General features: G+C 47.0%; 1 protein-coding gene across 1 annotated transcript; it reads left to right on the top strand.

Moving 5' to 3' along the window:
- Window positions 1–9,357: 9,357 nt before the first annotated feature.
- Window positions 9,358–10,710, top strand: JR316_0000228 (uncharacterized protein; the record flags this gene model as incomplete). Its single annotated transcript, XM_047886043.1, has 1 exon — window positions 9,358–10,710. One exon carries the CDS (start codon window positions 9,358–9,360, stop codon window positions 10,708–10,710), a length of 1,353 nt encoding a protein of 450 aa, XP_047753789.1.
- Window positions 10,711–12,820: the final 2,110 nt, after the last annotated feature.

Genomic DNA, 12,820 nt, shown 5'->3' with positions numbered 1-12,820 from the left:
TCTCGTAGACAGAAGGATGAACGAGTTCGTGTGAGTGAGATATTGGGAAGTTGCACGGTGATATAAGTAGTCTCAGGAAACCATATGTCCGTTTTTCTGTCACAATAGAAGCATTACTGCTCTAATAATAATATCTGTCGTATCCGCTGTAGGCGTCGACGATGCGCTGAGGACTGTTTGGGCTCCAAGCCCGTATGGGATTCGAACGTCATGCGGCTGGCGTGGTTCGTGGTGAAGACATGTTTGGCTATTTGTTTGGCGTGTTCCCATGATTTTGTTGTGATGCTTCAAGTCGGTTGCTTCAAGGTCAACAGTCAATTTGTCATTGAAGAATTGGCCTCAGCCATACAAACTTGTTCTGAAACAGTCAAAAAAAATTTCAGAACACGGGTCAAGGTTTGTAATTAAAAAAATGGTGCAGAAATTGGATTACATAGACTGATTCTGGTAGTTTTTTTTTTTTTGTTTATCTACTCGCTCCCTATGAGCGTGATTGTACCTTCATCGGCTCGTCCTTGCGCTACAGAGGGCCCTCACGTCCCCCTTCAAAGCCCAGCCTATCCGAGACTGTTTAGGATGACACCTCTGGCTCTTTCAAATCTGCTATCTCTTCCCTCTTGGTTCCTCCTATTAATTTCATATAGTACTACCCGTGAGCACCTCTAGCATTCATATTTTATGGTTGTTATTGTTGATTAATCAGCATGGTGTCTTCTTAAGATATCTATATCTCAGCATTGCTTTTGGTATGCCAGTGGTAAATAAATACCACTGACAGGAGTGAACTCCTCCAAAGGCTGCATCTCATATAAGTTCCTGTACCATCTCCTTCAGCAACCTATCCAATACCTCAAGTACATCCGAAGCTTGAGATGCGTTTCACTTTCCACTTTCTACATGCTGTGCGAGTCCGCCGAGCGTGGCAAACTGTATATCACAACGGTATCCTCGGCATATGTATATTTTCTCTTTGCCATGCCGTGCTCCGTGAAGGTGTTGGTTTAACGAAGCCAAAACTCTGAAGCGTTTCCTGCACACGGTGCATTGGTACGCATACCTGCTCCCATGCCTTTGGACAATGAAATGTCCCAAAGGGACCAAATTTTCATTGCCGGTAGGTGCGTCGGGGATCGTAGCCAGGTCGGTCATCATGTGGTGCGTGTTGTTCCTCCGCATAAAATTGTCGATTCTCCGAATGTCGATAGTACCTACCTCCGGACGGCATTTACCATTTTCAAAGTGGAGGACGAGCGCCGAGTGCGATACAAACCCGCGTCCGCACTTGGCAGGACACAACACATACTTAGGTGTATGAGTAGATGATCGAATATGTGAATCAAAATTACTCGCCGAATTGAACAGCCTTTTACATCCACCGCAATAAGTGCCGCGGTGTCGTTGAGATAGACTGTAGTGCTCGTGTAAGCCATGATTGCTTGGCTCCTTGATCCGCAACTACCACCTCCAGCACATTTCCCACGCACCTAGAGCGCAAGGGACTGGTCTGCCAGGCGTATTAGCAGTCGAGTAGAGTAAAAAAAACACACAAAAACGTACCTAAAATACCCCCCACTGCTATCTCAAACCCAAAAACACCCACGCACATTAAAACTATCATATGAACGTCAATTCCGGCACCGCGCGTGTCAAAAAGACGGGCATGGGAAACACGGCTACCCCGAGTCAAAGCGACCCTCCCAGCGCCGACCGAAGCTCGAGAAGTAAAGGCACCGTAATCAACGAGGAACTCCAGCAAGTCCAAGACGCGAAAGGAGGGAGAGCAATGCTCGAGGAGCACCAGCTCCTGGTGCCAGCTGGCGCGGGACTGACGGCACATCGGGCCGCCGCATGTCTGTTTCAGATCTCGCAAATGTCGGCAAAAATCCCACCAGTAGTAATACAGGCCATGCGAGGCCTGGCTTTTATGCTCGAGGAGATGGAGATACCATTGGCGACCCAAACCTACCACGACGGATTCGGCGAGGAGCTTGCAACCTTTACGAACGAAATAAAGGCTCTCGTACAACACGCGCAGGACCAGGTAGATCAAAAACTCGAAGAAATCAACAAGGCCACTGCCGATCTTATCAAATCGGCCGCGAGCAAACCGGTGCATCAAGCACCAGCCACAGGTACGTCCTACAGTCAGGCTCTCACAAAAGGGCTATCTACGGTTAGCCAGATCCTAGTCCAATCAAACGTCGCGACCAACCCCAGAGTACTCGCACGTCATGGCATCCGTGCAAGGCAGACGATGTTGGAAGGGATTGACAAGGACGCGAAAATCAGCACGATGGGCGACAAGGAGGCTAAGGACCTGATAAACAAAATCCTGCTGAAACTCGAGCCGGAAGGGTCAGTTCGGATCCGATCCGCAATCAAGCAGAGGAACGGAGGACTGTTGATTGAGTTTGACGCAGACTTCGGAGCGGCGTGGATGAGGGTGGAGGAGAACCGTCGTAACCTCTGCAAGGAAATCGGTGAAGACGTCACCACCAAAAAACGCACGTACGAGCTCATAGCGATGGGGGTCCCCCTCACCGCCGAACCAGACGACGCTGATTTCCTGAGGGAAGTGGAGGAAACCAACAGAGTGGAGGAGGGAACGATAGTGGCCATGCGATGGGCGAAGAAGATTTCGAGACGAGCCGAAGGCCAGCAGAGTGCCCACATCATCTTCACGGTAAACGACGCAAGCGAGGCTAACAGACTAATCGCAATTGGAATGTACATAGCGAACAAATGGGTAAGAGTGCAGAAGTGCCGAAACGATCCCATCAGGTGCCTCAAGTGCCAGGGATACAACCACTTCGCGAAGGAATGTACATCCAAGCAAGATATCTGCGGCCACTGCGGAAAGAAAGGACATTGCACACCAAACTGTGAAGAGACCACAACACACTGCGTATCCTGCGACGTCGACGACCACCCCAGTTACGACAGAAACTGCCCGGTATTCCTGAAGAAGGTGCTTGAGAAGAATGAACGCACCCCAGAAAACAGGCTCCCCTTCATCCCCACGGACGAACCATGGACCTGGAGCGTAGACACTAACTCAGCGCCGACAACCTTCAAAAACAAAGCGTTCGCGCAAGGACAATCACCCAGGTGGACAGTTGAACCCGCAACGAACGTGCAACGCACACCGATCCAGACGCCCGAGCAGAGCCCGGAACCCAAACCCACCCAACAAACGAGCAGCAACAAAGGAGAAAAGAGGCCAACGGCAAGAAACACAGACGACTAAAAGATGAGTACCCGCCCTATAAACGAGCAGTATCTCCACCGAATTTGTATTTTGCAGATAAACCTAAACAAATCGGAAGTGGCTCACCTCGAGCTCTTAAACAGCGAACTGGGGAAAGAATACGACATCGTGCTCATACAAGAACCATACATAACAAAATTCGGCAACATTAGAACCGGCGCCCACTTCCGACCAATCTACCCAGTCAGCAGAGCAAACGCGGCAACTACTCGATCGGGTATCTGGGTAAACAAGAGACTCGATACAAGTCGATGGAGCGAGGTAGCATTCCCGACATCGAACGACATCACCGCAATCAAGCTCCAGTGCGCCAGAGGAACCCTGTACATCTTCAACGTGTACCACCCAGGACGAGTCGGCGTAACACTCAACGTACTTCAGCAGTACCTGGAAGATCACCATCAGGAATTGAACTCACCTAACACCCATCAACTGTGGGCTGGAGACTTCAACCATCACCACCCCATGTGGGACAGGGACGAAGATGATAGATTATTCACTCCACAGGCAATAACAGAAGCGGAGCGACTAATCGAGCTTGTCGAGGCAAACGGGCTGACCATGGCCCTGCCAAAAGGCCTACCAACCCTGGAACACATGGTAACAAAAAGAATGTCAAGACCTGATAACGTGTTTATTTCAGAGACTCTCGCCAAATACGTGACAAGATGCGACGTCGACTACGACAACCGACCGGCAAACACTGATCACTATCCAATAATCACGGAAATCGACGCTAGCCACAAGAAGGCTAACGATGTACTCGAGAAAAACTTTCGCACTGCCAACTGGACCAAATTCAACAAGACACTGGAGACGAAACTGGGGGACGACACCACACCAATCACACTCTTCACGGCGGAGAAGATTGACAAAGAAGTGGCCGCTCTGACACATGCAATCCAAGACACAATAAAAGAAGTGATCAAGCTGCGAAAACCATTACCGGAATCAAAGCGATGGTGGACGAGCGAAGTCGAGGAAGCAAAGAGGTACAAAAACAAGATGAGCAGCCTCCATAACAAATTCCGAACGCAGCCCTGGCACCCATGTCATAACGAATTCAAGGCAGCAAAGCGAGCCTTTGCTAGGCTCGTGGTGGACACAAAACGCAATCATTGGAGTGAATGGTTACTCGACGCGGAGGGCGCAGACATCTGGATGGCGAACCGGTACTTCAAAAACCCTGTAGGCGATGGAGGTAGACCCAGAATCCCATCACTAACAGTCACAAACGAGTACGATGAGCAAGAGGACGTAACCGAAAATGAGGAAAAAGCTAAGATTTTTGCTCACTCATTCTTCCCAAAAAAACCAGACTCTTCTTCTGTCCCACAGAACTTCACCTACCCGGAAGCAATCTCGGATAGCGGTCACATAACGCGCAAGCAAATTCTGCGCCAAATAAGTCGGCTTACACCCTACAAAGCCTGCGGCATCGACGAGATCCCCAACGTTGTTTTGCAAAAGACGGCACCGCTGATAACGAACCGGCTGCATTCAATCTACAACGCAATCCTGAAGACAGGCCACTACCCAGAGGAGTGGAAACACTCTATCACGGTCGTACTGAAAAAACCCGGCAAGCCCAACTACAAGTCAGCAAAAGCATACCGCCCGATCGCCCTACTCAACACTATGCCGAAGGTACTGACAGCCATAGTTGCCGAGAGGATCAGCCACTTAGTGGAAGCACACCAACTCCTCCCCAACACGCACTTTGGAGGCCGACCTGGCCGAACAACCTCAGACGCGATGCACTACATGGTCAATAAAGTTAAAGCAGCGTGGAGGAAAGGTAAGGTGGCATCCCTCCTCTTCCTCGACGTCGAAGGCGCCTTCCCCAACGCGGTAACGGATCGGCTTTTACACAACCTCAAGAAGAGAAGAATACCACGCGTCTACGTAGAATTCATTCGAGAGCTACTGAAGGATAGAAAAACAAGACTCAAGTTCGACGACTTCGTCTCAGCACTTATGAAGATTGACAATGGAATTGGACAGGGCGACCCCCTGTCCATGATATTGTACATCATCTACAATGCCGAACTACTCGAAATAGTCAACCACAATGAAGGGGAGGACGCTATCGGATACGTAGACGATGTTACTCTAATGGCCATTGGGAAAGACACGGATGAGACAACTGACAAGCTAAGTATCCTACTACAACAAAGAGGATGGAGCTCTCACATGGAGCAACAGCCACAATTCCAGTTTTGCCCCGGCCAAACAAGCAGTAATGCACCTCGACCCAAGGAATCCCGACTTCCTCGATCACCCACGACTAGAAGTTAACGGCGAACTAGTACCACAGGTCCGCGACTTCAAATGTCTAGGCTTCCGCCTAGACTGTCAATTGCGATGGAAAACACACCTACAATACGCCACAGAAAGGGCCGCAGCTTGCGTAGCAAACTTTCGACGCCTCGCAAAACCAACAACAGGGATCCACCCCTACTTACTCCGTCAGCTGTACATCACAACAGTCCTACCATGACTCACCTATGGGATTGACGTGTGGTATACCCCACCAACAAAACCAATAGGCCGCCGCAACAATGTAGGATCGGTAGCAGCGCTTAAAAGGATGATGTCCATACAAAAAAGGGCAACACTAACAATCACGGGTGCCATGAGGTCAACGCCCACTGAGTTGCTGGACGCCCATGCGGGCGTCCTTCCCCTGGAGCTAGCATTGCTAAAAGCCTGTCACAGAGCAATGGTACGTATGGCAACCCTGCCACCCACACACCCCCTGCACCGAGTGATTTCGAGGGCTGAAGCACAACCAGCGAGAAGACACAAGACCCCAATTGACAACCTCATACGAATATTTGAATTGAAGCCGAGTACAATAGAAACGATTGAGCCCTCACTGCACCCATCAAGCTACCGCCCGCCTTTCAAGATTGTCATTGCCCAAACCCGAGAAGAGTCAATGAAATACGAAAAGAAAAGCAAAGCGGACCTCAGAGTGTACACCGACGGATCCAGCCACGGACTAGGCACCGGAGCAGCAGCGATCCTGCTCAGGACCAGACAAGACCGGCATAGCAAAGTCCTGCGTAAGCACCTGGGAACAAAGGACAAACACAACACATACGAAGCGGAAGCAGTCGGAGGCCTCCTGGCCTCCAAACTCATTGCCAACGAAGAGCCAACTAATGGGTACAAGATCGACGTATTCAGCGACAACCAGTCGCTCCTAAGGAACCTAGAATGGCCCAAAGCTAAGTCTGGTCAGCACATTATGAGGCAGATTGACGCAGCATTTCGGCACCTACAGGGAGACATTACACTGCACTGGATATCCGGGCACTCCGATGTCTTAGGCAATGAAAGGGCTGATGAAGAAGCGAAGCGCGCGGCGGAAGGAGACAACTCTCCACACGATGAATTACCAGAAGCGCTGAAAAATGAACTGAAGAAGAGCGCCTCAGCGGAGAAACAGGCGTACCACGAAGAATTGATGACGATATGGCGAAATCGCTGGAATGAATCGAAGAGACGTGTAAAATTCGAAACGATTGACACTGAATTCCCTTTCAACAGGTTCAGGAAAGCCTTGAAGAGGCTCAACCGGACCCAGGCCAGCGTCATCATTCAAATACGATCAGGACACATTCCGCTGAACGCTCACCTCAGCAAAATCAACGGCAAGCAAGATAAACACTGCCCGTGTTGTGCAGAAAGACGAGGAGACCAGAGAGCGACCGAGACTGTGGAACACTACCTGTTCGAATGTAGAAGATACAAGCACCTTAGACAAGACATGTGGAATGAGATCGGAAAGAAATGCACCAACTTAGAAGAGCTCACGACAAAAAGTGACAACGTCAAAGCGTTACTCAAATATATTGCGAAGACGAAACGAATACGACCGTACAAGGAAAACTTAATCAGGAGGGGAATAGAGGAGGAGGAGGACGATGGATAGACAACATAACACCACCCACAAACGAGTCAGTAAAAGGAGAAAACACCGTAGAGAGAAGCCGAAACGAGGCTGGAAGTGTCATCTCAAACAACCTAGGAAAGGTTGGGCCAGGTGGGGGGACGTGAGGGCCCCCCATGGCGCAGAGATGAACTGAGGAAAGCCCAGCACCAAAGGGGTGCAGTAGGTAGAGTACGTAGCACAAAGCCAAGGGAGGGGTCCACCCCTCAGAGGCTATAACACAAAATAAAAAAAAAAAAAAAAAAAAAAGCCATGATTGTCCTTGTAAATTATATCGCAGATCGCGCAGGTTGCATGATGGGCTTTAATGTGGATTGTTGTATCTTCAACATCGGTGTCGCATATCGTGCAGTGATTGGGTTGAGGGTTTGTGGGGATGTGATTGTGCATCTCGTTCCTTGGTGTAAAGTGATGATTGCACCTGTTGCAGTAGTAGAGCATTTGTTAATTTCCGTAAAAACTGTGGGTATTGGGGAGAATGGCGTAGGGAAATATCTTTATCGAGCCTGAAAAAAGTGGGGAGTTAGCAAGGAGTAATCCAAGCTACAACAAGGGCTTTATATACCCAGGGCTTACAAACCAGGCACAATATAATCCCCTTCAAACACATATTGCTGCTCAATTAGCTTAGCTTCTTCAGCAAATTGGGTAAAATCTGAGAGTAACAATTGAGTAGCAAGGAAGAAAGTGACCTGCTGACATGGGGACCGAGTAAAGCTATACAATCTATACTGTTCCCGAACTGCTATTATTCCATTAGGCCAGGAAAAGAGTTGATAAGGAACTTCTGAGAGATACCATGCAAACATCCAGTTCTTCTCAATTATGTATTATAAGACCCGTAACCCAAGCATGATTAACAATAAATTCCGCGTTGAATCTAATTTTAGAATGCTTCCGCTTGTGATGACTGTATATGTAGTGTCATAATTCGCAGAGGCTTCATGAAGATTAGCGAAGGGGGGGTACATAAAGTTTATAGGGCTAAGGGCTCCTCCAAGGGCCAATATACTTACTTTAGCATTGCATTTTAGTGGGTAGAATGGTCTAAACTTTGTATGGGCGCTTAATTTGTGGCCTTCATTGACTGGGGCACCGGATCAATTACAATAATATGCGCACTGAATTGGACAATGCTTTTGGAACAGCTTGAAAACCATCTTGGATACAACTTATACTGATCTACTTTAAAATTTAAAAGACTTATTGACAGATTCCCTTGCTTTAGATTCTTCCATCGGAAAGTGAACCACAGCACCATGTCCATAAGGATAACTCAAATCAACGCATTTATACCAATGGGACCTGTCGCATGCCGGATGAAAGGAGGATTGTTTTGAGAAAATTGACTGCAAGATGTTGGTAGAGCTGGTGTCACGAATGTGTAAGAGTTTTGCAATCGTCTCCCATTCCAAGGGATGTTCCGGGTCCTCGGATAACTTGGACAGATCAAACTTTTTTACTTGTATGCGTCTCGCTGATAAACTTTGGAAGCGGAGGAACAAGACTTCAATCATGATAAATTAGTATTGCACTAAGGATTCAGAAGTCACCGAGCTGCATCTCAGGAAGTGGAATGTCTCTTATACAAATCAACCCACGGGCGCTTAATGTACGAAAGCGTGACCCTTATCGATGGCAACACATGACAATGAGATCTTCGTTATTAACAATCATCACGAGCCATGAGGAATACGCTACTTCGTCCATAGATTACCTTTATGAACAATGAGCAATGTGTGGTGTGGTGTGTTACTACCCAAGTACACTTTTGGGATGCATCGACTCGGAGTTGAGGGTAGTTCTAGTCGAGGTTGTGTGCATATGTTGCGTGTGCGTATACAGTAAAGGGGGGTACAGATGTACGATGTGAATGGGGTGTGTGTAATTGGGTAGTGTTGCCAGTGCAGGTGTTGGTCATGGGGTGATGGTGGTGGTACACCTTTTAGCCCAGTCAGAGTCTGATACCCTAATAAACCCATTTCCAGCAAGGGTCTCGGAGTTTGAACGGAGATTGAAAGTGATTCGTGAAAGTGACCATGAAAGGATGAAAGGAATAAAAGGGCAAAGGTTCACACGCACGTTCACATCCAACATCCAACTTCCAACGTCAAAGAGATTTCCCCTACCTATGTCAACTCCACTGCCCCAGGAGATACCCTTGCCTCAGCTCAACCAACAAACCCTCACTGTCAGGAATGTGACCGATCGAATGCCCGTAGAAATCCTTGCGTATATATTTCAGTTTTATATCGACTTGTCCGTCAATGCCACTCGGGGTGTTGGTGTCCCCCCCGAGGACGTTCTTCCTCTAGGTGCTGTATGTCAACGATGGCGCAAAATTGCCTGGGAATCTCCTCACCTGTGGAATAATCCTCTGTTCAAAATAAAACCGCGCTCCACAACGGCAGCGCAAATGGTACAGCTTGCAATTGAGTGGCTTGGCCGCTCCGGAAATCGTCCTCTTTCAATCAATATTTTTGGGCCATTGGAACCTGGGCCATTGGAACCCGAGTTGCAGCAGGATCTTCAGATTTTCGCCCCTCTTGCAGATGCCATCTGTGAGGTCCTTCATCGTTGCCAGAAACTCATTCTATCGGGGCTGAGCACCTCCATGCTTGCACGTATCTCTGCGGAGCGCCCCTTTGATTCACCATGTCTCTTGAGGGAGTTGGGGATATACTGCATCTTAGAAGACCTCTCCGACCCATTGGCTGTCATCAATTTTGGGAATGCAGCACCACTCTCCCTGACCCTTGAACTATTTAAACTGGACCGCTTTTCCATAGACTGGAGCAATCTTACTGAATTTGTTTCGAGTTACTTATCTCTCAATGATACCTTTAAGGTACTTACCCTGGCTCCTAGGCTTGTTAAACTCCGCCTTTTCATTTACTCCAACGACGTTGTTCAAGAGATTCCCAACGGAACCTTGGCAGGAACCACATCCTTGCGCTGTGCAAACCTACAAAACCTCTATATAGACGCCTATAGTGAAGATCCTGATAGTAGCGCCGCAAACACCCCGATTGTTTCTGCCTTTCTCAGGAACCTCATACTCCCAAATCTGACTATTTTCGGTGTCCAGCACGCTCCTCCTTTTCCAGCAGAAGATTTTTTGGACTTGGTTGACCGTTCCCGTTGCACCATCACGGAACTTTCTCTCAACTACGGATGTATCTCGGTTGATGACCTTGTCCTTCTTGCAGAATCTCTTACCTCGGTCACATCCTTTTTTTTTCACCTCAAACCGACCGATTCTGATAGCGCTTGGGGACAGATGGCACATTTGGAAGACCTGTTGGAGGCGTTCTGCTTAGACGATCAGTTCCACGACCTTTCATCTGAAGACGATGTGTTGTTTCCAAACCTGAAGCATATCTTTGTAGCATCAGGCGCAATGCCGCTTCCTTTAGAGCTTCTCCCTCGACTAAAATTGAGACACTGTTATATGGCTGCCCAAGTGGGGAAATATTCCCCGTAAATATAATTTCCTTATTTTTGAAAAGTGCATCAAGAATAAAAAAAAATTTGTGCGCGGAAACATTTGTTTGGTGCGCAGATTGCTTTCTGGGCCAGTTTGATGATTCCGTGAACACAATTGGCTGCGCGAAAACATATTTTCAGACATAATTTGCAAGTGCGAGTGCATTGTTTCTGCTCCAAAATATATTCAACGTGTAAATTACATGCACGTAAATATATCTTGTGCGCTGAACAAACTTTTCAATGCGCGGAAAACATTATTCGAAATGACCATTTCTTGACAAAGTGGCCAGCCGCGGTTGCCGTGATTATGTAAAATGATCCAAAATGGCACTTCGGCAGACGTAAATGAGTTCAATCTCCGACTGTTCAATTTCGCTTTGCTTGCACCAGTCACTAATCCTCTTTCACATTTGTCATTGCTAATATTTCACTTTCTACATCGCAGCTGTGCTCAATATCTTAGTACCCATTAATTATTGTTGAATAAACGTCTTTATTTATTTTTTAATCGTATTTAACCATGCCTGACTCTACAGATGCGCCAATGCACATACCACACACACAGATGTACTGATTGATGTCTTTCCCACGGTGGTTTTCACATAGTGCCAGAGCTGTCTTAAATGGCGTACAGGCTGTACTATTGATGGGGAGTCCTCAAAGTGACCTGTAGTGTGTATTTAACACATATATACTATTAAAGAAGCTGTTAAACTTCTCTATAAAGTGGTAATGAATAGAGAATAGCTATTTATTTTGTAGAGAACAATCGGAGCTTGAACTAATTTGCGTTTGCCGAGGTGCCATTTTTGATCATTTTACATAATCTCGGCATAACGGCTGGTCACTTTAGGCTAGAAATAGTGCAATTGAACATTGTTTTCCGCGCATCGAAAGATTTGTTTGCGGCACAAAATGTATCTACGCGCACAGTATTTATGCATTAAATGTAATTGAGGGCAGTAGAAATTTACGTGCGCTAGCAAAATATGTCCAAAATATGTTTCCGCGCAGTCAAATATGTTTCCGCGCAATCAAATATATTTACGGCTAAGCTAGAAAACAATCTGCGCACTCAAAAAATGTTTCCGCACTCCAACATATTTTTTACAAATTCACGCAGTAAGAAAAATACCTAAATAAGTTTACGGGGAATATTTCCCCACTTGGGCAGCCATACTGTTATTCCGACGACGGAACCTGCACAGTACAGCCAGGCCGACCGACACTGGAATCTATCTCTGCTATGCACGACCAATGCGATGGCAGAACATTTAATAAACTAGGATTTCGCTACGCAGAGGAATACCAACCCCCGACATACCGTTATTCACGTTATTCACTCCCAGACCATTTGATCCAGAATTGGGAAACATTTGATGTGCTCTGGCAGTTGAGAAACGACGTTCATCTGCGTCTTGGGGTCTGGCCGGATTCTTGGTCGTCCGGGGATTACGTGGCGGATCTGTTCGCGATGTCGTACAGAATACTCCCACAATTCATTGGAGAGCCTCCAGAGTATATAAAGAAGGAATGGGAAGAAGCGAAATGGCCGGTTTCCTGGAAGGCACACCCTTTATCTAAAAATTTTGTATAATCAATCCATTTAATGATATAGATGTTTCTGAATTTGAAGTAACCTGGAGAGGAAGACACGAAGCACCACAAAAAACATCCCAAATTCCAACACTCCACAACAAATTCTTCCAAAGTATTCAACGATTCATCATTTTCTTAAAAGTTAACAAATTCGATACAATGCAGTGCACATAATAATTAAACGAGATTGAAAGAGAAAAAAGAGAGAAATCCAATCGAACAGCCGTCTAAATAATGAGATACGAGATATGAGATACGAGATATGACATATGAGATACGAGATATGAGGGGTGTGGGGGGTGGTGTGGGGGCTACAAGTACATTTTTTGGGATGCATCGGGGTAATTGATATTGACATTGAATATTGATGGTATGGTGGTTGGTTCTAGTCGAGATTGTATGTGTATGTGCGTGTGCGTGTGTACGTGCGTGTGTGGTAATGGGGGTATGGGGGTATAGATGTATATGATGTATGGGATATGCGTGCGTTGGTAGTTTTGTTGTTG

This window comes from Psilocybe cubensis, chromosome 1, assembly GCF_017499595.1.
Source record: "Psilocybe cubensis strain MGC-MH-2018 chromosome 1, whole genome shotgun sequence".
NCBI lineage: Eukaryota > Fungi > Basidiomycota > Agaricomycetes > Agaricales > Agrocybaceae > Psilocybe > Psilocybe cubensis.
The sequence above is the reverse complement of the archived record's forward strand: the minus strand, read 5'-3'. Positions and strand labels throughout refer to the sequence as shown.